Below are 24,816 nucleotides of genomic sequence, written 5' to 3' on the forward strand. Positions count from 1 at the left end.
AGATAATTCAGAGCTTGAGAATGATAGTTCATGACAGTTGGGTGGAATTACAATAATGGAAGTGCATGACCTGAAAGGCAGAAACAGACATACACTTTCAAAATTGAAAGAGAGTCCCAGGGCCATCCAATCCTTTCAGATACTTAAACACAGTTCTCGTATCCTCCCTTAACATCTTTTCTCCAAGCTAAACATCCCTAAGCTGTTCCTTACATATATCCATGGCTTCCAAAACTTTGGTCATGTTAGTCACCCTTCTCTGGACATCTCTCCATGCAGCCTAGAATCATATTGGCTTTTTTAGATGCTGCATTGCACTGCTGACTGGCCACCAAGACAGATGACTACTATCCTGTTCCAAACAGCAAGGTTCCCATAATCTGTTTTGCCAGCAGCTTATCCTGGAATGACGTCTCCTAAATCAGAGGGCCTTCAGTCGCACACTGGGTTAAACCCTTGTGCCGGCAGGACTGCTGACCGAAAGGTTGGCAGTCAAATCTGGGGAGTGGGGTGAGCTCCCATCTGTCAGCTGCAGCTTCCCATGCGGGGACATGAGAAAAGCCTTCCACAGGATGGTAAAACATCCAGGCGTTCCCTGGGCAGCATCCTTGTAGGCGGCCAATTCTCTCACACCAGAAGTGACTTGCAGTATCTCAAGTCGCTTCCGACATGAAAAAAAAAATCTCCTAAATCTGCTTCAAACTCTGGTTTGTTCATATCTCTCAGAGTTGAGACCAAGACTGGAACCGGCTGCAAATGTCTGGCTGCCGAGAAACTTGTAGGCTCTCAAGTCACCTCTTTCATTGCAGAAAACATAAAATTTATAAACACTATCTATCTATCTATCTATCTATCTATCTATCTATCTATCTATCTATCTATTCCTGGGTATCGTATTATTGCATCCCTTATATAAAATGTCAAACAATTCAGACAAGAGTTGGAGAGAATTTGAGAATCTGTAAAAAGGCTGTAGCAAGATGTGTTTACACATCAGCATATTGTTCAAGGTAAAGGTAAAATCAAGGTTTGTTTTTAGGGACCTTGGTACCAGAATATATTGGGCTGTGGCTGGTTGAATACGTGGATAGAGAACCCATAGAAGCAGAGCTTACTTTATACAAGTATTGATGGCTTTCTGTGTCTAGTAATGAAAAACTGCTTTGTATTGATGCAGCCTAGAATGACATTGGCTTTTTGAGCTGCTGCATCACAGTGTTGGCTTATGCTCAGCTTGTGGACTCCAAGATTCCTTTAATGCATACTGCAGGCAAGCCAAGCATCACCCATCCTATACCCGTGCATTTCATTTTCTTCCTAAAAGTAGCTTTCAAGTACTCTAGAAGATTCAAAATGTTTTTGTTCACTTATATAAGGCTTGCCTGACCTGCTTGTTCATGTGTGCATAATATTAATTCTGGATTTTTAAAAAACTTTTCTGAAACATATTCAGCTACCCCTTTCTTTTAGTGTGTAGGGACTTAAATCTGGATTTAAAAACTTTTCTGCAACATATTCAACTACTCTTTTCTTTTATTGTGTAGGAACCAATGTATTTTCCTTCCCGATGGTTTCAGCCTCTGCATTTTCTGTTAGAGAAGTTGTGACACATCTGTTTCCTTAACCGAAGTACATCTGTATTCATGTTCAATTCCTGTCTTTACAAAACAAAACCACAACCCAAAGCCTTTCCAAGAGCTGTCATATAAATCAATTGGGGTGAAAATTGTGTCTAGATTCCATATGTGTGACACTGGGTGTATCTGGCATTGCAGAATGAATACGGTTTGATGCCACAATCGTGAGGCACCAGCCCTCTTTGGCAGAGAAGCTAAAGTCCTTGTAAAACTACAACTCCCAGGATTCCATAGTATTGGGCCGTGGTAATTAAAGTGTTGTCAGACTGCATTCCTTCTACAGTGTAGATGTGCCCAAGGGCTCTGTTAGGAAGGAGAAGGAAGCCAACACTTACTCATAGCAATAAAAGTGGCACCCACTCTCTGGAACCGAATGCCTTTTGGCACGAAACCCCCATTAAAGACATTTGTTTGGCATCAGTGCTTCGCTTGTTGGTGCCAAAAACTGCAAAGCCTGCTGCCTTTTAATTCTGAGCCAGAAATAGCTGTAAACAGCTTGAAATCCTAGGAAATTTTGGCACACGTACAGCAGGGAAATCCTAGCTCGTGTGGCCGCTTTGCTGCACCGGCTGCCCAGAAGACCGCAGTGTTGCTGATGGGAACATTGATTAGTACAGTATTGCCAATAATCATAGAGGGGGAAAAATCTATATTTTCTAAAGTCTGCCAATCTCAGGATATGGGTTCACTATGTATCTCAATCTTTGCTTATTTAATTCTTGGAATCCTAGAAGCTTGGAGTTGGAGGGGACCCCAAAGGCCATTGAGTCCAACCCTTTGCCAGGTAGAAATCCAGAACGATCGCATTCTTGCCCAAGAGAACAAACACCATCTGGTTGAGTTTGCACATTTGAGTGGATTTATTTCTCTACATTTGAAGAAACTTCTTTTCAAATTAATACTTACAGTAGAGTCTCACTTATCCAACATAAACTGGCCGGAAGAATGTTGGATAAGCAAAAATGTTGGATAATAAGGAGGGATTAAGGAAAAACCTATTAAACGTCAAATTATATTATGATTTTACAAATTAAGCCCCCCCCAAAAATCATATTTTACAACAAATTGGCAGAAAAAGGAGTCCAAAACATGGTAACGTTATGTAGTAATTAATGTAGTAATAGAATGTTTTTATGAATTTTGATGTAAGTTAATAATTTTTAATTTGATTTATAGTGTAGTGTATAATTTTTATATGTGTATTTATTGTAAGCCACCCTGAGTACCCTCTTGGGTGAGAAGGGCGGGATATAAATGTTGTAATAAATAAATAATAAATATAAATAAATAGTAATTACTGTATTTATGAATTTAGCACCAAAGCATCGCATTATATTGAAAACATTGACTACAAAAACATATGGCTACTAACACGTTGACTACAAATAAAGATAGAATTGCATAAAATGAACTTATAGTAGCAAGATTGTCAGAAATTAAATCCATAAAATGTTCAATCCTTGCTGCTGTGATGTCTCATGGGCCTTGTAGTCCCGTTCCTAGTACTATTGTGGCAGACGAAGAGGAAAACATGGGATTTACACCGTTTCAGCCAGAAACGGAGCCCCTGCACCTGCAGGATGTTTGCCCTCAAGAAGTTTCTCAAACAAGCCTTGGGCAGAATTCTCCCCTGTTTTCTCAAAAGGACAATTATAATAAAGATAGAGGCGCTAGGGAGGCGAATCGCCGAAGCGCCAGAATCGCAGCCAAACAATTAGCTGATTAGGTCTGCTTCCCTTGGGAAATTCTAAGGAGTCTTGCATCTGGACTAAGTTGGGTTTCACTTCTAGTTCACCAGGGAAAGTGTTCTTCTGGCGGGAAACGAGACCCTACTTAGGTGTTTGCCGCAAGGGAAACCTTGCGGAGTCAATTCGTCAGCTCGAGGAGTGAGATTGTGTGTGGACTCCAGTTCCTTGTTTCCCGGATCAAGTTCAAGTCTGCCTTGTCCCGCGTTTGCCACGGACCTTGTTTTTGCTCTTGTTGCCTTGTTTCAAGTCTTGTTCTAGCCAAGTATCAAGTTTGCTTTCCAGCCTAATTGCCAAGTTTCTATGGACTAAAGGACCTTGTCTTCTCCCCACACTTTGCTTGGCAAAGTGTGTGTTTCGGTTATTGGATTATAACTTTGGACTCTAATATCACATATTGGACATTATTTTCCTGGACTATTTTTGACCTTTCCTGAAAGGTCTACTTCTGAACTATATTCTACACTTGTTTTTATTGACTTTATATATTTCCTTAATAAAGATATTAGATAGATTCTGGTCTCTGCGCATGGTTATTGGTGCTCTGCAGCCTGGGTCCTGACAGCTGCCTAGAGAAACATCTGTGGATCGGAGCAGGAGGCAAACTGTGTTGGATAATCCAGAATGTTGGATAAACAAATGTTGGATAAGTGAGACTCTACTGTATTTTAAAATGTTTACAGCACAAATGATAAACAGTGTGTTTGTGCTAAATGCACTGTCCTGGGAGTTGTAGTTTGGTGAGCCACCAGCACAGCTTGTTACAGAAGACTTTGTAAAACTACAGCTCCCAGAATTCCGTAGCTTTGCACCACGGGGGTTGAAGTGTTGCCAAACTGCATTAATTCCACAGTGTAGATTCACCCAGGGAAACACACATCCCAGCATAAAGTTCTGTCCAACGTTCTCTCTCCTTGTTTGCTCTCCCATCTCCTCCTTATCTTTTCTTCCTTGCTATCTCCCTTATCAGGAATCCTTCACTTTCACCAAACACATCACCGGGAGCTGTCCATAGCAGCACCTCTGCAGAAAATAACCCTGATGTACTCTTCATTGCTGTAAATCAGAGCAGTGGAAGCCAGGGCACTTGAAGTGTTCCTTTTTGGATGGACTACAGAATCCAGAATTCTCTGGCCTACCTTGCAAGGTTGTTATGATGAACCAGAGCAGAATTGTGTATTTTCTCTTGCATTGGAGGAAAGGCAAGTTGCCAGCAGAACCTTAGACCAATACAAATTAATTGGAAGTGGTATGTGTTGGATGAGGCTGTGATGAAGGTTGTTGTTGCTGACTATTGTCTTCTGGGTTGATATTTTTGCCATTTTTTTTCCTCTGCTGGATAGAGATAGATGTACTGATTTTATGGGGTGCTTGCATACAATGGGCATGTCAGGAGAAGTCACTTTTGAGCATTGAATGATGACTCTAGAAACCAAGGTTTGATTCACTGCACAACTGTGGAGACGCAGTGGGTGACTTTGGATGAGCCACACTCTCTCAGCCCCAGAAAATCCAGTGATGGGATCATCTTGGAATCAATGTAAATGAGAAAGAACATGAAGACACACAACAACATCCCGTGCTCAGTAGTATCATAACTAGTCACATCTATCCATCCATCCATTTAGATCTATCATCCATCCATCTGTCCAGGTATCCTTTTCCAACAATCACTTATCCAACGTTCTGGATTATCCAATGCATTTTTGTAGTCAATGTTTTCAATATATCGTGATATTTTGGTGCTAAATTCATAAATACAGTAATTACTACATAGCATTACTGTGTATTGAACTACTTTTTCTGCCAAATTTGTTGTCTAACATGATGTTTTGGTGCTTCATTTGTAAAATTATAACCTAATTTGATGTTTAAGAGGCTTTTCCTTAAGGCCTCCTTATTATCCAACATATTTGCTTATCCAACATTCTGCCAGCCCGTTTATGTTGGATAAGTGAGACTCTACTGTACTGTATTTACAAATTTACCACTAAAATATCACAATGAATTTAAAACACTGACTACAAAAACATTGATTACGAAAAGGCAGACTGCGTTGGATAATCCAGAACGTTGGATAAGTAAATGTTGGATAAGTGAGAGTCTACTGTACCTTATTGATCAATCAATTGATCAATCAGTCAATCCAGCCATCCATCCAATCTTTCTCCAGACAGACGAAGCCAGTGAAAAGCAACCTGGCGGCCTTGATATGGCCTGTTTGTTTTATGCACCTTATTGATCAATCAATTGATCTATCAATCAGTCAATCCAGCCATCCATCCAATCTTTCTCCTGACAGACCAAGCCAGTGAAAAGCAACCTGGCAGCCTTGAAGTGCCCTGTTTGTTTTATGCACCTTATTGATTGATCAGTTGATCAATCAGTCCATCCATCCATCCATCCATCCATCCAATCTTTCTCCAGACAGACCAAGCCAGTGAAAAACAACCTGGCAGCCTTGATGTGCCTTGTTTGGTTTATGCACCTTATCTATCGATCAATCAATTAATCAATCGATCGATCAATCAATTAATCCCTCCATCCAGCCAATCTTTCTCCAGACAGTCAAAGCCAGTGAAAAACAACCTGGCAGCTTTGATGTGCCCAGTTTGTTTTATGCACCTTATTGATCAATCACTTGATCGATCCATCCATCCATCCATCCATCCACCCAATCTTTCTCCAGACAAACCAAGCTAGTGAAAAATAACCTGGCAGCCTTGATGTGCCCTGTTTGGTTTATGCACCTTATTGATCAATCACTTGATCCATCCATCCATCCATCCCTCCATCCATCCAATCTTTCTCCAGACAAACCAAACTGGTGAAAAACAACCTGGCAGCCTTGATGTGCCCTGTTTGGTTTATGCACCTTATCGATCAATCAATTAATTGATTGATGGATCAATCAATTAATCCTTCCATCCAGCCAATCTTTCTCCAGACAGTCCAAGCCAGTGAAAAATAACCTGACAGCTTTGATGTGCCCTGTTTGTTTTATGTATCTTATTGATCAATCCATCCATCCATCCCTCCAATCTTTCTCCAGACAGACCAAGCCAGTGAAAAGCAGCCTGGCAGCCTTGACATGCTGTTTGGTTTCGGCACCTTATTGATCAATCAATTGATCAATCCATTCATCCATCCATCCATCCATCCATCCATCCATCCATCCATCCATCCAATCTTTCTCCCGACAGACCAAGGCAGTGAAAAGCAGCCTGGCAGCCTCAATGTGCCCTGTTTGGTTTATGTGCTGCATTCTGTGCCAAAGTGTTGCCCTCTTCAGCCTCCCAGCCTTTGTGTCCCCATCCAATTGTATTAATTCCATGGGAACAGTGTTAGGTTTCTTTATCCTTGTTTATTTTTTAGCTTTGAGCAAAGCTGTCAGACAGGCTGCCGATTTTGCCTTTCCACTCCTGGAGCTATTTGAACCAATGTATATTTTATTTTTATTTTTTTTGAAAGGAAACATTATCATTTGAGAGGCCAACCAAATTGTGTTCGGTCCTCCCATTGCAACCTAATAGGGTTTTGTATTATTTTTTTAAGGAACTGAACCAACATTAACTTGAGAAGTCCACTGACGTACTTTTTTATCCATCCCTTATTTTCCCCTCTTTTAAAAGCCAGGTTGGCAAAGTTATAATGCCATTATATTATACTAGCTGTGCGCGAAGTATGGTGGTATGGGAAATAAAGTATTGAGGAATTGGTGGTAGTTAAGGTAAAGGGTAAAGGTGTGGAGTCCAGATAATCCAGTTAAAGCAGATAATATAAGATTATAAATGGGTTATATAGCTGTGTGGAAGGGCCTTGAGTCTACACTGCCATCTAATCCAGTTAAAATCTGATAATTTATAGGCAGTGTGGAAGAGGCCTAAGTGAGGCCTAACTCTGCCTGTCCCCTGGGCTGAGTGCGTTGCTAGGAGACCAAGTGGGCGGAGCTTAGCCCTCTAACTGGCAGCAATTGGATAAAAACAATTATTCCTCTCCCTCTAATTAGGACTTTATTTTTCTTTTCTTTTTGTTGTATCAACGTAGAGGTGCGGATGATGGGTTGTGTTGTCAATTTTCGAGGTTGTGGGGTGTTTAGTTTTGTTGTTTTGGCGGTCGCCAGGATTCCATCACTCTTTTATATATATAGATTGTTGTTGTTGTTTGCCTTCAAGTCATTGGGTCCATTTACATGGTAGAAGCACTGCAGTTTGACACCACTTTAACAGCCTTGGTTTATATTTATGGATTCATGGTGTTAAGCAGCATTAATTCTGCAATGTAGATGTACTCTCAAAGACATAACAGCTATGTATCTATTCCAAAGCAAACAAATGAAAACAAAATTAAATCGCACCTAATTCTAGCTGCAAACCCAGCAGATATATTATTTACTCTTCAAATGCTAGGGCTGCAAGCTTTAATGAATGTAATAATAATCAAACAGTTACTACTTCTTAATTATGGATTAGACCTAGGTCTGTATTAATGGGTGAAACTTCCTTCCCTTCGTTGAAAGCAGTGCTTTAAAGATGAAGTTTCATCCTGATGTGCCCGACTTGTTTTTGTTTCAGGTGTTGTTGCACTTGCTTCCTTCTGGCCATAGGACCTGAATCTGTCAGTGCTCAAACAAAGCCGGTGTCAATGCATCTCTTTAATCTGGATTCCTGACACCGGTTGGCTTTGAAGGCGTTCGTTCAGCTCTTGAAAGCTGCTTTGATGCATCACCTGCAGTAAAGAGATGTTTTAGGGGCCCAAATGTGACGGCAAAACAAAGCAGGAAATGTGGCTGAACGGTGCACAGCCTACTTTTGAGGACTGCATCTACACTCTAAAATGGTTTGAAACCATTTCAACTGCCATGGCTTAATGCTTTGGAAGAACTACCTTTTGCAGAACTACCTTCATCCCATAGCATTGAGCCATGTCACATTAGGGTTGCCATACATTGGAAATGACTTGAAGATACACAACAACCATACAATGATCATTCTTCTAAAATCCTTAGACATTGCAAGTTCACGTTAAATCTATCTCACTTGGTTTTCCATAGAATTGAAAGGGCTCCCTAGAGGCGATAAAGTCCAGCCCCTTGCTCAATGCAGGATTTCCAGCCAAAACCCCTTCAATCTCTTTTCATGTTTGTTCTCCATATCTCTTATCATCCTCACTTGTTAATATCCTTCTATTTATTTATTTATTTCGTGTCAAAAGCATTGCATAAATAAATAAGTTTAGAACTGATAAAGGAAAGGGATCACAAGCAGCTAAATAGTTTTAGGACAAAAATGGGCAACAGCAACCACATTGTTCTCATTAAACTTTTTCTTGATTTAAGTCTACTGGGAAGATGCTGATAGCCATACATTGGGTGGCTTTCACAGCGTTCCACCTTATTTCTCTCACAATTGGCAGCAACTACCCATTGCTCCTTATTTACTGTTCTGATTTTGGAGTTTTTTTTTTATAACATTCACACTGGCCTCTAAGAGACAAAAGTTCTTTTCCCCACTCAGGATCTTCCACAGATATATAAACCTTCCTTGCCTAGTTTCTCCATGCCTCACAACCTCTGAGAATGCCTGCCATAGATGTGGGTGAAACGTCAGGAGAGAATACTTCTGGAACATGGCCACACAGCCCGGAAAACACACAACAACCCTGTGATCCCGGCCTTGAAAGCCTTCGACAACACATTTCTGGAGGATGTTGTTGTGTGCAGCTATTTTGTGCTTGGTGTTCACACAGTGTTTCCTAAATGTTAGTGTTCAATCTAAGGCAATGATGGGCAAGCTTTTGCGCTTGGTGTGTCAAAATTCACCCAAAAAAACTTACATGGCTTGGGTGGTGTGTCACTTTGAGAAAAACATAATTTTGCAATATGTATAGTTTAAATAACAAAAATGTATAATTGTAATATATACAGTAGAGTCTCACTTATTCAACATAAACGGGCCGGCAGAATGTTGGATAAGCCAATATGTTGGATAATAAGGAGGCATTAAGGAAAAGCCTATTAAACATCAAATTAGGTTATGATTTTACAAATGAAGCACCAAAACATCATGTTAGACAACAAATTTGGCAGAAAAAGTAGTTCAATACGCAGTAATGCTATGTAGTAATTACTGTATTTATGAATTTAACTCCAAAATATCACTATATATTGAAAACATTGACTACAAAAATGTGTTGGATAATCCAGAATGTTGGATAAGCAAGACTCTACTGTAACTGTATTCAATAAATCAAAAACTATTTACTACCATTATTTCCATGTACAACCATCTATGGTACCTCTTGCAGTTTCCACGCTGATTTCTCTCTATTCTAGTTTCAATGTAGTCATGAATAATGAATAATATAATATAATATAATAGTAATAATATGATAATATGTTGCAATAATAATAGAATAATAATAGAATGATATAATTCTCTCTCTCTCTCTCTCTCTCTCTCTCTCTCTCTCTCTCTATATATATATATATATATATATATATAAATAAATGTGCATAATTCCCATGGAGTAAACAACAAAACCACTGGACCAAATCACACCAAATTTGGCCACAAAAGACATAGTCATCCAATTAATCTGCATGCGGCAGCGTGTCAGCAAAAATGGCTATGCGTGTGAATGCTGACACGCGTGTCATAGGTTGGCCATCACTGATCTAAGGTAACCCCAAGATATTTAGAGTGGGAACACTGTTCAAGTTCTTGGCCTTCCCAGGTAACCCTCAGTTTCCTGTTGGCTTCACAATTACGTGGATGGAAAGCACAGGATTGTGTCTTGGCAGGGTTAGGCTTCAGGTGGTTCTCTTTGTAGTAGCTGGAGAGATCTTTCAGGGCATGAGTTAGTTGGTTTTCAACTGTTTCAAAGTCCTTTGCTTGTGTTGTTAGGCCAAGGTCATCAGCATATATAAAGCTCTTTGTGAGTGGTGGTTGTGGCTGGTCATGAGTTAAAAATGTTGAACAAGGTCGGTGCAAGAATGCCTTGAGATAGACCTTTCTTTTGCCTCCTCCATCTACTTTTCCTGCCCTGAAACTTCACATAGAAGCTGCGGCATTTTAGGGGGCTCTGGATGGTTTTTGTAAAATTGTAGTCCTACCCTGTTTCCCTGAAAATAAGACATCCCCGAAAAATAAGACCTAGTAGAAGTTTTGCTCAATTGCTAAATATAAGGCCTCCCCTGAAAGTAAGACCTAGGAAAGTTTTTGTTTGGAAGCATGCCCACCAAACAGAACACCAGAGCATGCAGGATTGGTAAATGTACATACCAGCTGTACATGAAATTCTTGATAGGATTCAGAGTTTGTCTGGTTACGTTGGTTTGTGATGACAACTACTGTACAGTATATAATAAATGTTCAATTTTTTTGTTACAAGAACACCGTATTTAATATTTGGTAAAAGAAAAATATTTAACATGCTAGTGGGAATCAGTTTAATATGCTCAGACAGTTTGTGAATGTGAATTCTTCTTCATGGAAAAATAAGACATCCCCTGAAAATAAGACCTAGAGCATCTTTGGGAGCAAAAATTAATATAAGACACTGTCTTATTTTCGGGGAAACACAGTAGGTGATATGTTAGACTTTGTAACATCCTTCTTATAATGAGTCACCCAGAACTGAACACAATACAGTAGTGTTTTGCTTATCCAAACTTCGCTTATCCAAAGTTCTGGATTATCCAATACATCTGGATCCACATCTGTTTCTCTAGGCAGCAAGGACTGAACTTTTTACGGATTTAACTTCCAACAATGTTGTTACTGCAGGTTCATTTTGTGCAATTCTGTCTTTATTTGTAGTCAATTTTTAGTAGCCAATGTTTTTAGAGTCAAAGTTTTCAATAGATTGCGATGTTTTGGAGCTAAATTCATAAATACAGTAATTACGAGATGACGTTACTGTGTACTGAACTGTTTTTTTTTCTGTCGATTTGTTGCAAAACATGATGTTTTGGTGTTTAATTTGTAAAATCATAATGTACTGTATATACTTGAGTATAAGCCTAGTTTTACAGCCCTTTTTTAGGGTTGAAAAAGCTCCCCTCGGCTTATACTCGAGTGCGGGTCCTGGCCAGCTTCTATTCAGGTCGGCTTATACTTGAGTATATAGGTATTCAGAATTGGACGGTCTTATCTTATCAAAGTCTTATTATTATTATTTTAAATTACAGTTTTATATAAATATTCAAAAACATTTAACATATTGATGCCGCAAATAATGCAATTTTATTAATATCTATTTTTATTTTTGAATTTGACCCGTAGCTGCTGCATTTCTCACCCTCGTCTTATACTCGAGCCAATAAGTTTTCCCAGTTTTTGTGGTACAATTAGGTGGCTCAGCTTATATTTGGGTCGGCTTATACTCAAGTATATACGATAATTTGACGTTTAATACGCTTTTCCTTAATCCCTCCTTATTATCCAACATTTTCGCTTATCCAACGTTCTGCCGGCCCGTTTATGTTGGATAAGTGAGACTCTACTGTACTTCATAATGTTGCCGACTAGCTCAGTATATAGTGGGACTATTGCTTCCCTCAACCTGGGAATTCTGCTTTTATTATTGCAGGCCATAATAGTATTTGCCTTATTCGCTGCAGTATTACACTGTTAACTCACTTTCTGCTTGTAATCAACAACACTCCTAAGATCCTTTTCACATGTAGTGAACTAAGTATCCCCGCTTTCTATACCAGTATTTGTTTTTATAACCTAAATTAAAACCTTTTCATTTGTTTCAGTTGAATTTCGTTTTATTAATTCCAGCCTAGTTCTCTAGTTTGTCAAGGTCTGTTTCTGTCTCCTAATGTGTTAGTGATCCTTCTCAGTTTCGTTCCATTTGCAAATTTGATAAGGAGTCCCTCCACTCCTGTGTCGTCTAAATAATGGATAAAACTATTGAAAAGTGTCAACTCCGCGGCATTCCACTTGAGGCCTCTTTCCAATTTGAAACGCAGCCACTTCTTTTCCAACCAATTATGGATCCGTCTGGTGGCATTTCCACCCATTCCATATTTAGCCCCGTTATATTTACTTAATGGACTTGTTTTTGCTTATCTATCGTTTTGTACAGTAACTCTCATCCAAGGAGAATGTTAAAAATGTGGATTAATCAGCTCAGAGTGTCTGAAAAGAAAAAGCAGACAAAGAGAACCTCATTTTCCCAATATTTATGCCACTTAGGGGGAAGATAATTTATGAGAGTAGCCAGTGCTTTAAATAGCTTTATAAGGGAATTTAGACCAGTATAGTAAAATAAAATGGGATGTAGAGATGTAAAAGTAATTTAATCTGGGAATTAAATTTACCTTTAAACTATTACCGTATATACCATATATACTCAAGTATAAGCTGACCCGAATATAAGCCGAGGCACCTAATTTTACCACAAAAAAAACATTGACTCTAGTATAAGCCGAGGGTGGTAAATTTCAGAAATAAAAATAGATACTCATAAAATTGCATTAATTGAGGCATCAATAGGTTAAATGTTTTTGGATATTTACATAAAGCTCAAATTTAAGATGACTGTCCAACTCTGATCAAATCATTATTCTCATCTTCTTCAATGTAAATGTGCTTATATATCCTTTTTAATAATAATAGATTAAAATAATACATGTAATAATAATAATAATAAATACAGGAAAATAATACACGTAATAATAAATAGAGTAAAATAATAAATGCATTAATAATAATAAAAATTGAGTAAAATAAATGTAATAGTAGCAACAATAATATAGAAAAATAATGAATGTAATAATACCAATAATAAGAGAGAAAAATAATAAATGTACCATATATACGACCTTCTGGCAAACAAACTAGTAAAATGTGGGCTAGACAAAACTACAGTTAGGTGGATCTGTAATTGGCTAAGCGAACGAACCCAAACGGTGATTCTCACCAATGCGTCGTCCTCATCTTGGAAAGAAGTCACGAGTGGAGTGCCATCAGCAGGGCTCCGTCCTGGGCCCGGTTCTGTTCAACATCTTTATTAACGACTTAGACGAAGGGTTAGAAGGCGCGATCATCCAGTTTGCAGACGACACAAAACTGGGAGGGAGAGCCAACACTCCAGAAGAAAGGAGCAGAATTCAAAACGATCTTGACAGACTAGAGAGATGGGCCAAAACTAACAAAATGAAGTTCAACAGGGACAAATGCAAGATACTTCATTTCGGCAGAAAAAATGGAATGCAAAGATACAGAATGGGGGACGATGCCTGGCTCGACAGCAGGACATATGAAAAAGATCTTGGAGTCCTCATGGACAACAAGTTAAACATGAGCCAGCAATGTGGTGCGGCTGCTAAAAAAGCCAATGGGATTCTGGCCTGCATCAATAGGGGAATAGCGTCTAGATCCAGGGAAGTCCTGCTCCCCCTTATTCTATTCTGCCTTGGTCAGACCACACCTGGAATACTGTGTCCAATTTTGGGCACCACAGTTGAAGGGAGATGTTGACAAGCTGGAAAGCGTCCAGAGGAGGGCGACTAAAATGATTAAGGGTCTGGAGAACAAGCCCTATGAGGAGCGGCTTAAAGAGCTGGGCATGTTTAGCCTGCAGAAGAGAAGGCTGAGAGGAGACATGATGAGAGCCATGTACAAATATGTGAAGGGAAGTCATAGGGAGGAGGGAGCAAGCTTGTTTTCTGCTTCCCTGCAGACTAGGACGAGGAACAACAACAACAACAACAACAACAATAATAATAATATTTTTATTTTTATACCCCACCCCATCTCCCCAAAGGGACTCGGGGTGGCTTACATGGGGCCAAGCCCAGGTCACAAACAATATAAAAACATAGCAATAAAACAATCAATCAACAATAAAATAAGTCATAGGTCAAGATACAGTAAATAATACTATGATATGATCCTGGGTCGGCTCTAAAAAAGAACTGGGCCAAAAAAGTGCAATTAGTGTCAGATTCAATCAAGGTGAGGTAGATCCCAGAACTATTGTCCCGTTAAAGTGTTGGCGAAGGCATATACACTATGGCCTGCTAAAGGAATAAGGTATAATAAGTGAGATAAGCAACAGGTCAATCTGTTACTATGGAGATCAATCACCAAAGGCCTGTTGGAAGAGCCAAGTTTTCAGGCTCTTCCGAAAGTGAGGAGGGTGGCTTCCGAAAGGTGGCTTCAAACTATAGGAGAGGAGATTCTACCTGAACATCAGGAAGAACTTTCTCACTGTGAGAGCTGTTCAGCTGTGGAACTCTCTCTATCTGCCCTGGATGGAGTGTGGTGGAGGCTCCTTCTTTGGAGGCTTTTAAGCAGAGGCTGGATGGCTATCTGTCGGGGGTGCTTTGGATGAGATTTCCTGCTTCTTGGCAGAATGGGTTGGACTGGATGGCCCATGAGGTCTCTTCCAACTCTACTATTCTATGATTCTAAGACCCCATGGCACTGAGCCACAGCAATAACAAGTGTTGCCAAAGTGCGGCAATGGAGAGGAGTTGCATGCGCGCAGGGCGCACGGCGGAGCGCAGGAGTCCGGGTGGCGCTAGGACCCAGGCGACGGCGGGAGGGAGGCGGGCGGGGGGGGGGGCGGGCGGGGAGGTGTGGCACCGGGCAGCCTTGGGCTTTTTCTGCCCTTCTCCTTCTCCTCCGGAGCCTTTGGCTCTTCCTTCCTTCCTCGGGGGAGATGGAATGAGAGGCGCGCACCTGGAGCTCTCCAAACCCTGCGCCGCGATGGCTTCAGTCCGGCGCGTCTTCCACCTCCAGCCTTGCGGTGAGTCTTCAAGCGGCGTCGGCTTGCTGTGGAGAAGAGGAGGAGGAGGAAAGGGAGGGAAGGAGGGAAGGAACCCAGGCAGGGCTCCAAACCCCGCTTGCAAAGCGTTTGACGAGCCAAAAAGGGAGGACCCTTTGGAGAGCTCTCCAAAAGCGCGCAGCCCCTTCCTCTGCCTCTTTTGGTTCTGCACTTTGGAATGAATACAGCTTGACAGCATTTTTCCCTTGGCTCAAGGCTGTGGCATTCCAGGAGATGTAGATTGGGGAGCACTCTTGGTCAGAGAAGGTTTAAAGATGTTGTCAGAACTACACCTCCATTGCATGGAGCAGGGCGATTAAAGAGATGTCAGAACTGCACTCATTCTGCCACAGGATGGGCTTTCCTTCCTTGGCTTCCTCCTTGCCTCTCGAAAATGCAAGTTCAACGCATGCTGAGGCTGCCTTTGCCTTGAACTCCCTCGTTGCCTCCTTTCCTTGAAGATGCTTGGCGTTGTTTCAACTCTTGCAATCCTTGGCTGCATCTGCACGGTGGAATTAATGCAGCCTGACACCTCTTGCCCTGCCAAGTCTCAATGCTGTGGAATCACAGGAGCTGTAATTTGGGGAGACACTACCAGCATTCCTGGGCAGAGAAGGCCTGGCAGAACTACACCTCCCAGGACTCCCTTTGCAGTGAGTGGTGTCAAACTGCATTTATCCTGCAGTATGGATGGTGTCCTCATCCTGTGCCTTGGGCTGCATCTCTGCTATAGAGCAAATGCAGGTTGACATCACTATGACTGGGTTGCTGTGAGTTTTCCGGGCTGTATGGCTAGGTTTCACAAGCATTCTCTCCTGACGTTTCACCCACATCTGTGGCAGGCATCTTCAGAGGTTGTGAGGTATTGAAAACTAGGCAAGTGGGGTTTATATACAGTAGAGTCTCACTTATCCAAGACTCGCTTATCCAAGGTTCTGGATTATCCAAGGCATTTTTGTAGTCAATGTTTTCAATATATCATGATATTTTGGTGCTAAATTCATAAATAACAGTACAGCAGAGTCTCACTTATCCAACGTAAACGGGCCGACAGAACATTGGATAAGCGAATATGTTGGATAATAAGGAGAGATTAAGGAAAAGCCTATTAAACATCAAATTAGGTTATGATTTTACAAATTAAGCACCAGAACATCATGTTATACAACAAATTTTACAGAAAAAGTAGTTCAGTAGGCAGTAATGCTATGTAGTAATTACTGCATTTACAAATTTAGCACCAAAATATATGATATATTGAAAACATTTACTACAAAAATGTGTTGGATAATCCAGAACGTTGGATAAGCGAGTGTTGGATAAGTGAGACTTTATTGTAATTACAACATAACATTTGTTGTATAACATGATGTTTTGGTGCTTAATTTGTAAAATCATAACCTAATTTGATGTTTAATAGGCTTTTTCTTAATCCCTCCTTATTATCCAAGATATTTGTTTATCCAAGGTTCTGCTGGGCTGTTTAGCTTGGATAAGTGAGACTCTACTGTACCTAGAATGTCCAGGTTGGGCGAAAGAATTCTTGCCTGTTTGAGGCAAGTGTGAATGTTGCAATTGGCCAACTTGATTAGCATTGAATAGTCTGGCAGCTTCAAAGCCTGGCTGTTCCCTGCTTGGGGGAATCCTTTGTTAGCATATGTTAACTGGGCCTGAAATGAAAATGAACACAATCTGGCTACTGGCATTTTAAAAACTCAGGATAGTAAATAACAACACTCAGAAGCCAGGGAAATTCCAGACAAGAAACAATTAGGGCCAGTTGACACCTCCCAACAAAGGATTCCCCCAGGAAGGAAACAGCCAGGCTTTGAAGCTGCCAGGCTTTTCAATGCTAATCAAGGTAGTTAATTGCAACATTCACACTCGCCTCAAACAGACAATAATTCTTTCTCCCATTCTGAACATTCCACAGATATATAAACCCCACTTGCCTAGTTTCCAACAGACCTCACAGCCTCTAAGGACGCCTGCCATAGATGTGGCCAAAACGTCAGGAGAGAATGCTTCTGGAACATGGCCAGACAGCCTGGAAAACTCACAGCAACCCAGTGATTCTGGCCATGAAAGCCTTTGATAACACATCACTATGACTGCTTTGGTTCAATGCTATTGAAATTTGGGGGTTGTAGTTTCACAAACTCTTTATCCTCAGAGCTTTGTGAAACTACAACTCCCAGGATTCCATAGCAATGAGCCTTGGCAGTTCAAGTGGAGCCAAACTGTATCTATTCTACCGTGGAGATGCACCCTTTCTTTCCTCCCTTGGCTTCTTCTTTGCCTTTTAAAAGCACAAACCCAAGCCCAAAGTGTACTGAGGTTGCCTTCTTCCTTCCTTTGAAGTCCCTTCCTTGAAGATGCTTGGCATATTTCCTCGCTCCTTGCAATCCTTTGGTGCTTTAATTCTACAATATAGAGTGATGAAATAGTTACTATAACATCCCTTCTTCCTTATGTATGTATTTACTTAGCCTTCCTATAATCCCCATGGATGTTATGAGCAGTTGAAGTGTGCATACATTTTTTGGGGACAGCCTGTGTTTTGCACCACCCACCTGCTCAGATGTAATTGGTAGAGACGAAGCTTCACTTTAAGTACCTTAATTAATTAATCACGTCTAGATTAATTAATTCTTAATTTCTGTTTTTCTTACAATAGTCATTTAGCTTGGCTTGTTTGCTGTGTTTTTGCAAAAAGCGATCTTGGTTGCAAAGAAAGCCAAAAGGGCAAAGAAATAAGTATGTGTGCTGATGTGTGTGCACATACTGCACAAATATATACAGTAGAGTCTCACTTATCCAAGCCTCGCTTATCCAAGTTTCTGGATTATCCAACACATTTTTGTAGTTAATGTTTTCAATATATCATGATATTTTGGTGCTAAATTCGTAAATACAGTAATTACAACATAACATTACTGCATATTGAACTGCTTTTTCTGTCAAATTTGTTGCATAACATGATGTTTTGGTGCTTAATTTGTAAAATCATAACCTAATTTGTTGTTTAATAGGCTTTTCCTTAATCTCTCCTTATTATCCAACATATTCGCTTATCCAACATTCTGCTGGCCCGTTTATGTTGGATAAGTGAGACTCTACTGTAATTCTTAATTTCTGTTTTTCTTACAATAGTCATTTAACTTGGCTTGTTTGCTGTGTTTTTGCAAAAAGCGATCTTGGTTGCAAAGAAAGCCAAAAGGGCAAATAAATAAGTATGTGTGCTGATGTGTGTGCACATACTGCACAAATGTGTGTGTGTGTGTGTGTGTATCATACACACATATAATCCGATTTGACTTTTTTTTCATATGTGTGTTTGTGTGTGTATCAGTGCTGAATCCAGCCCGACAAGATGAAGTTGGAGGAATTTAAACAAAAGTGTATGTGTGCGTCCAAGATCTGGAGCCGACTTGTAAACAATCCGGAGCATGAACCAGATGAGCAAACTGGGAGCATTTGTGTGCGCTGTACATAGAAACTTATGTTGCTAAAGTGGGAACATGCTGCCTTGTTTTCTTTTGGGGGAGGATTGCAATGAACTGTGGGCTCCTTTTTCTTTGGCTTCCAGGAATGAAGGGATCCTCAAAAGTCAAATATTGGTGTGTCTTTGTTTCGGGTGTGCGGCATGGAGACGGTGTGCCTCTTGTTTTGGCAACACCCAACGCTATTTTCTACGCTTAGCTCTTCAAATAAATAATTATTGGCTCCCAAGTGCGGCAAAGGCTGCTTTTGCAAAGGAGGTGGCTGCGCCTTTTGGGTTGTTTGCAAACCAGTGGAGGAAAGCGCCTGTTGAGCAATGCAGTTTGTTTTTTAGCTTTCTAAGCGGTTATCAGCACTTCCGTAAGTCATCTGGTTGGTGTCTCTCTCCTCTCTCTCTTGCGCTTGTTTTGTTTCAGAGCTGCTCTGGGCTTTTTTCTCTCTCCAATTTTGTGTGTGTGTCCTTTTCCTTTCCCTTTTCTTAGAAGCGAAATGACACAAGCCTGACCTGGGGAGGAAGTCGGTTCCCCGGTGCATGCAGACACTACAGCCGAGGACAGCTGCTCATCTGTGCAAATGCCCAGTTTGCAAATCCCATTCATTTCCTCCAGGATTATTCCTACTCTTGAGTCCACAGTCGGCCTCCTCGAGAGCAAAAGGAGCAGAAGGTGGTCTAGATAATCTCAGTCTATATAATCATAGAGTTGGAAGGGGCACCCAAAGGCCATCCAGTCCAACCCCATTCTGCCATGCAGGAAGACATCATCCAAGCCCTCCTGGCAGATGGCCATCCATTCTGAATCTATGTAATCATAGAGTTGGAAGGGGCACCCAAAGGCCATCCAGTCCAACCCCATTCTGCCATGCAGGAAGACACCATCCGAGCACTCCCGACAGATGGCCATCCATTCTCAGTCTATATAATCATAGAGTTGGAAGGTCATCCAGTCCAACCCCATTCTGCCATGCAGGAAGACACAACCAAGCCCCTCCAGCAGATGGCCATCCATTCTCAGTCTATATAATCATATAGTTGGATGGGGAACCCAAAGGCCATCCAGTCCAACCCCATTCTGCCATGCAAGAAGACACCATCCAAGCACTCCTGACAGATGGCCATCCATTCTCAGTCTATATAATCATACAGTTGGAAGAGGCACCCAAAGGCCATCCAGTCCAACCCCATTCTGCCATGCAGGAAGACACCATCCGAGCACTCCCGACAGATGGCCATCCATTCTCAGTCTATATAATCATAGAGTTGGAAGGTCATCCAGTCCAACCCCATTCTGCCATGCAGGAAAACACAACCAAGCCCCTCCAGCAGATGGCCATCCATTCTCAGTCTATATAATCATATAGTTGGATGGGGAACCCAAAGGCCATCCAGTCCAACCCCATTCTGCCATGCAAGAAGACACCATCCAAACACTCCCGACAGATGGCTGTCCATTCTCAATCTATATAATCATAGAGTTGGATGGGGAACCCAAAGGCCATCCAGTCCAGCCCCATTCTGCCATGCAGGATGACACCATCCAAGCCCTCCTGGCAGATGGCCATCCATTCTGAATCTATGTAATCATAGAGTTGGAAGGGGCATCCAAAGGCCATCCAGTCCAACCCCATTCTGCCATGCAGGAAGACACCATCCGAGCACTCCCGACAGATGGCCATCCATTCTCAGTCTATATAATCATAGAGTTGGAAGGTCATCCAGTCCAACCCCATTCTGCCATGCAGGAAAACACAACCAAACCCCTCCAGCAGATGGCCATCCATTCTCAGTCTATATAATCATATAGTTGGATGGGGAACCCAAAGGCCATCCAGTCCAACCCTATTCTGCCATGCAGGAAGACACCATCCAAGCACTCCTGACAGATGGCCATCCATTCTCAGTCTATATAATCATACAGTTGGAAGAGGCACCCAAAGGCCATCCAGTCCAACCCTGTTCTGCCATGCAGGAAAATACAACCAAGCCCTTGCGGCAGATGGCCATCCATTCTCAGTCTATATAATCATATAGTTGGATGGGGAACCCAAAGGCCATCCAGTCCAACCCTATTCTGCCATACAGGAAGACACCATCCAAGCCCTCCCTGCAGATGGCCATCCATTCTCAGTCTAGATAATCATAGAGTTGGAAGAGGCACCCAAAGGCCATCCAGTCCAACCCCATTCTGCCATGCAGGAAAATACAACCAAGCTCTCCCAGCAGATGGCCATCCATTCTCAGTCTATATAATCATAGAGTTGGAAGGTCATCCAGTCCAACCCCATTCTGCCATGCAGGAAAACACAACCAAACCGCTCCAGCAGATGGCCATCCATTCTCAGTCTATATAATCATACAGTTGGAAGGGACACCCAAAGACCATCCAGTCCAATCCCATTCTGCCATGCAGGAAGACACCATCCAAGCACTCCCGACAGATGGCCACACAATCTCTGATTAAAAACCTCCAGAGAAGAAGACATATGCTTCATTTCCAAGCAACATATTCCACAACTCTTACTCTTAGGAAGTTTTTTCCTAATGTTTATGTGGAATCCCTTTTCATGCAGTCTGAATCCATGTCTCCAGTTTCTAGAACAGGGCTTCTTAAACTTTTCCACTTGAGACCCCTTTTGGCCCAATAAATTTTTACATAACCCTGGTATATATAGTTATATAAAAAATAAGTATAAAAATCAAACATTGACTGATAACAAGCCAGCATTTGCAAGGCTTGCTAAGCAAGCTGGTTTTCTGGGTGGCTGTGACCTTTCCGGGCTGAAAAGCCATGTTCCAGAAGCATTCTCTCCTGACGTTTCGCCCACATCTATGGCAGGCATCCTCAGAGATTGTGAGGTCTGTTGGAAACTAGGCAAGTGAGGTTTATATATCTGTGGAATAATGTCCAGGGTGGGAGAAAGAACTCTTATCTGTAGGAGGCAAGTGTGAATGTTGCAATGAGCCACCTTGATTAGCATTGAAGAGCCTTCCAGCCTCAAAGCCTGGCTGCTTCCTGCCTGGGGGAATCCTTTGTTAGGAGTTGTTAGCTGGTCCTGATTGTTTCATATCTGGAATTCGTCTATCTTCTAAGCGTTATTCTTTATTTACTTTCCTGGTTGTAGAGGTTTTTTTGAAAAATACTGGGAGCCAGATTGTGTTTATTATCATGTTTTCCTCCTTTCTGTTGAAATTGTCCACATGCTTGTGGATTTCGGCACCTTCTCTGTGTAGTCTGACCTCTTGGTTGTTAGTGTGGTCCAGCATTTCTGTGTTCTCAAATAATATGCTGTGTCCAGGTTGGTTCATAAGGCTGGTTTTCCTATCAATGAATCACAGCTGAAGCATCTTCTGCAAAGACCACGGTAAACACTGCACATCAGATTTATGTGAATATCTAATACATCCACTAGGTGAAGTTGAGAAAACTTTTAAAGTACTTAATTAAGTTTGAGAGCCCAATTTAATTACGCTAAGGGGACCCCTTTGGGGTCAGGACCCACAGTTTATGAAGCAGTGCTTAAGAACAGCTGAAAACAAGCTAGTTCCATCCTCAATATGACATCTTTTCAAATATTTACATCTGGCTATCATATCTCCTAACCTGTCCTCAGAGGGGTTCATGGCTTTCAGAACTATTCATATTTTGGTCACTCTTCTATAGACTTGTCCTTCTGGGGAGAGAGGGTGGTCTAGAAATAAAGTTTTATTATTATTATTATTATTTTATTTTATGATACAGCAAACAAGATAGATATGCTGGATTTCGTATCACAAAATCACAAGTCGAACACTTCCCAAGCATTTAGGACTGTGTGATGTATTTTCAGATGATGCGCGCAGATCCCAGTCGGGTGGCCTTTTGCAGCTGGCAGATCGTAATTTTGTCAATGTTTATTGTTTCCAAATGCTGGCTGAGATCTTTTGATACAGCACCCAGTGTGCCGACCACCACCGGGACCACCTGCCAGAACCTTTGCAGTTCGATCTTGAGGTCATGATAGAGGCTGAGTTTTTCCTGTTATTTTTCGTCAATGCGACTGTCACCTGGGATGGCAACATCAATGATCCTAACCTTTTTCTTTTCCACAACTGTGATGTCTGGTGTGTTGTGTTCCAGAACTTTGTCAGTCTGGATTCGGAAGTCCCACAGTATCTTTGCGTGCTCATTTTCCAATACTTTTGCAGGTTTGTGATCCCACCAGTTCTTTGCTGCTGGGAGGTGGTACTTGAGACATAAGTTCCAATGAATCATTTGGGCCACATAGTTGTGCCTCTGTTTGTAGTCTGTCTGTACGATTTTCTTACAGCAGCTGAGGATATGATCCATGGTTTCATCAGCTTCCTTGCAGTGTCTGCATTTTGGGTCATCAGCTGATTTTTCGATCTTGGCCTGAATTGCCTTTGTCCTGATGTCTTGCTCCTGGGCTGCAAGGATCAGGCCTTCTGTCTCCTTCTTCAGGGTCCCATTCGTGAGCCAGAGCCAGGTCTTCTCCTTATCAGCTTTTCCTTCAATTTTGTCAAGGAACTTTCCATGCAATGTTTTGTGGTGCCAGCTGTCAGCTCTAGTTTGTAGTGCGGTTTTCTTGTACTGATTCTTATTTATATTTATTATCATGATGATGATGATGATGATTATTATTGCTTGTCAATATCCTTCTTGAATTGTAGTGCCCAGAACTGGACGCAGGGTTATTTCAGGTGAGGAGGGCTAAGCAAAGCAGAATCATTTATTCTATGTAGTCACTGCACTCCTATTGATTTGGACTAGAATCACATTGGCCTTTTTAGCTGCCACATCACACTGTTGACTTATGTGGTCTGCTAAGACTCCTAGGTCCCTTTCGCATGGACTGTTTTCAAGTGTCACCCATTTTATATCATTGCATGTTTTGTTTTGCCTAATTTTCCCTGTTGAGGTTCATTTTGTGAGCGTTGACCCAGATTTCTCAATGGTTAAGGCTATTTTGAATCCCGATCTGGCCCTCTCAGGCATTAGCTATCCCTCCCAATTTGGTGTACATTTGATAGCATGCCCTCTATTCCATCTTACTGATCTTTGGAGGGCCATCTTTCTGAAGGGCTTGGATTGTGCTTTTCCTGTATGGCAAAGGGGTGGACTAGATGACCTTTTGGGGGTCCCTTCCAACTGTAGGAGTCTATGATTCTGTGCTAAAGTTGATAAAGTTGTCGAATAGCATTGTGCTCTAATTCAGATGGAAATCCAAAATTGAGGAAGATGTCTTTCTTCTGCCTCCATAAAATCCTGAAACGAAATGGGATTTTTGCTTATTATATTTTGGTTCCTTGTCTGTCTTGTTGTGAAACTAAGTTTGAGATGGGGGAATCTACTAATTTAAAATAAGGACGGCCTAATTTTTAATGCGTTTTGCCTTGTTTATGGGAAATAGTACAAGTATTTACAAGGCGGAATATCCCAAAGGCACCAGATCCCTTCTGAAGCTGGTTGCTAAGCAGGGTCAGATATGGATGATACTTGGACGGGAGACTTCCCGTCAATCCCAGTTGCTTTAGGCTTTATTTCAGAGAAGGAATTGACAAAAGCCTCAGATAACATCTCAAAGGGGGTAATATTCTAATGTTAAAATGAAATGTAAATAAAATGTGAGTGTATTAAAGAGTGTAACATTAGTCCATTTTACTGTCCTCACTTGCAGTCACAAGGAGTTTATGAGCTGTTTTATGCTGTTGCTGTTTCCAGTGCATAAATTTATCATCTAGAAGAATGACAAAAATATATATATTTAAAGGCCCACATTTTTCTGTCCTTTGGAGAATATTTTCCCGATCCATCTGCGGTTCATGGAATGTTCAGGTTTAAATGTGCTCTTGTCACGTCTTAATCCAAAGGTGTTTACTGTCCTTTGATTTTCCTTTCCTCCCATCTGTTAGAGAAGGCAGACCTCAATCGATAAATCATTATCAGTTATTAAGTCCCTCCCAGGCCTGATGCAGTTCAAAAAGGATGGAGATAAATGATTTTCAGAGGGGCTCCCGCTGCTGATGAACTCAAAAAATAGATTTCTGCTTCTCTCCTTTTCTGTTGCAAAAATCCATTCATTTTAAACTCTAAAAGCGTGTTCTTTCAGTGTTGGTTCCTGATCTACATGAAGAATGGGAATGTCATGATATG

At 41.3% G+C, this 24,816-nt stretch overlaps 1 protein-coding gene across 2 annotated transcripts in view; it reads left to right on the forward strand.

The window, feature by feature from the left end:
* slc4a11 (solute carrier family 4 member 11) overlaps positions 1-24,816 on the forward strand; it is a 300,006-nt gene that overhangs the window by 55,699 nt on the left and 219,491 nt on the right. Inside the window, exon 1 of one of the 2 annotated variants that reach the window (XM_062980863.1) lies at positions 14,997-15,148. The exons of the other annotated variant lie outside the window; for it this stretch is intronic. Coding sequence (XP_062836933.1) covers positions 15,067-15,148 — 82 coding nt within the window. The 5' untranslated portion in view covers positions 14,997-15,066. Of the gene's footprint in view, positions 1-14,996; positions 15,149-24,816 lie in introns of those variants that run through there. 2 annotated transcript variants of the gene reach the window in all.

This window comes from Anolis carolinensis, chromosome 5 (genome assembly GCF_035594765.1).
Source record: "Anolis carolinensis isolate JA03-04 chromosome 5, rAnoCar3.1.pri, whole genome shotgun sequence".
Lineage (NCBI taxonomy): Eukaryota > Metazoa > Chordata > Lepidosauria > Squamata > Dactyloidae > Anolis > Anolis carolinensis.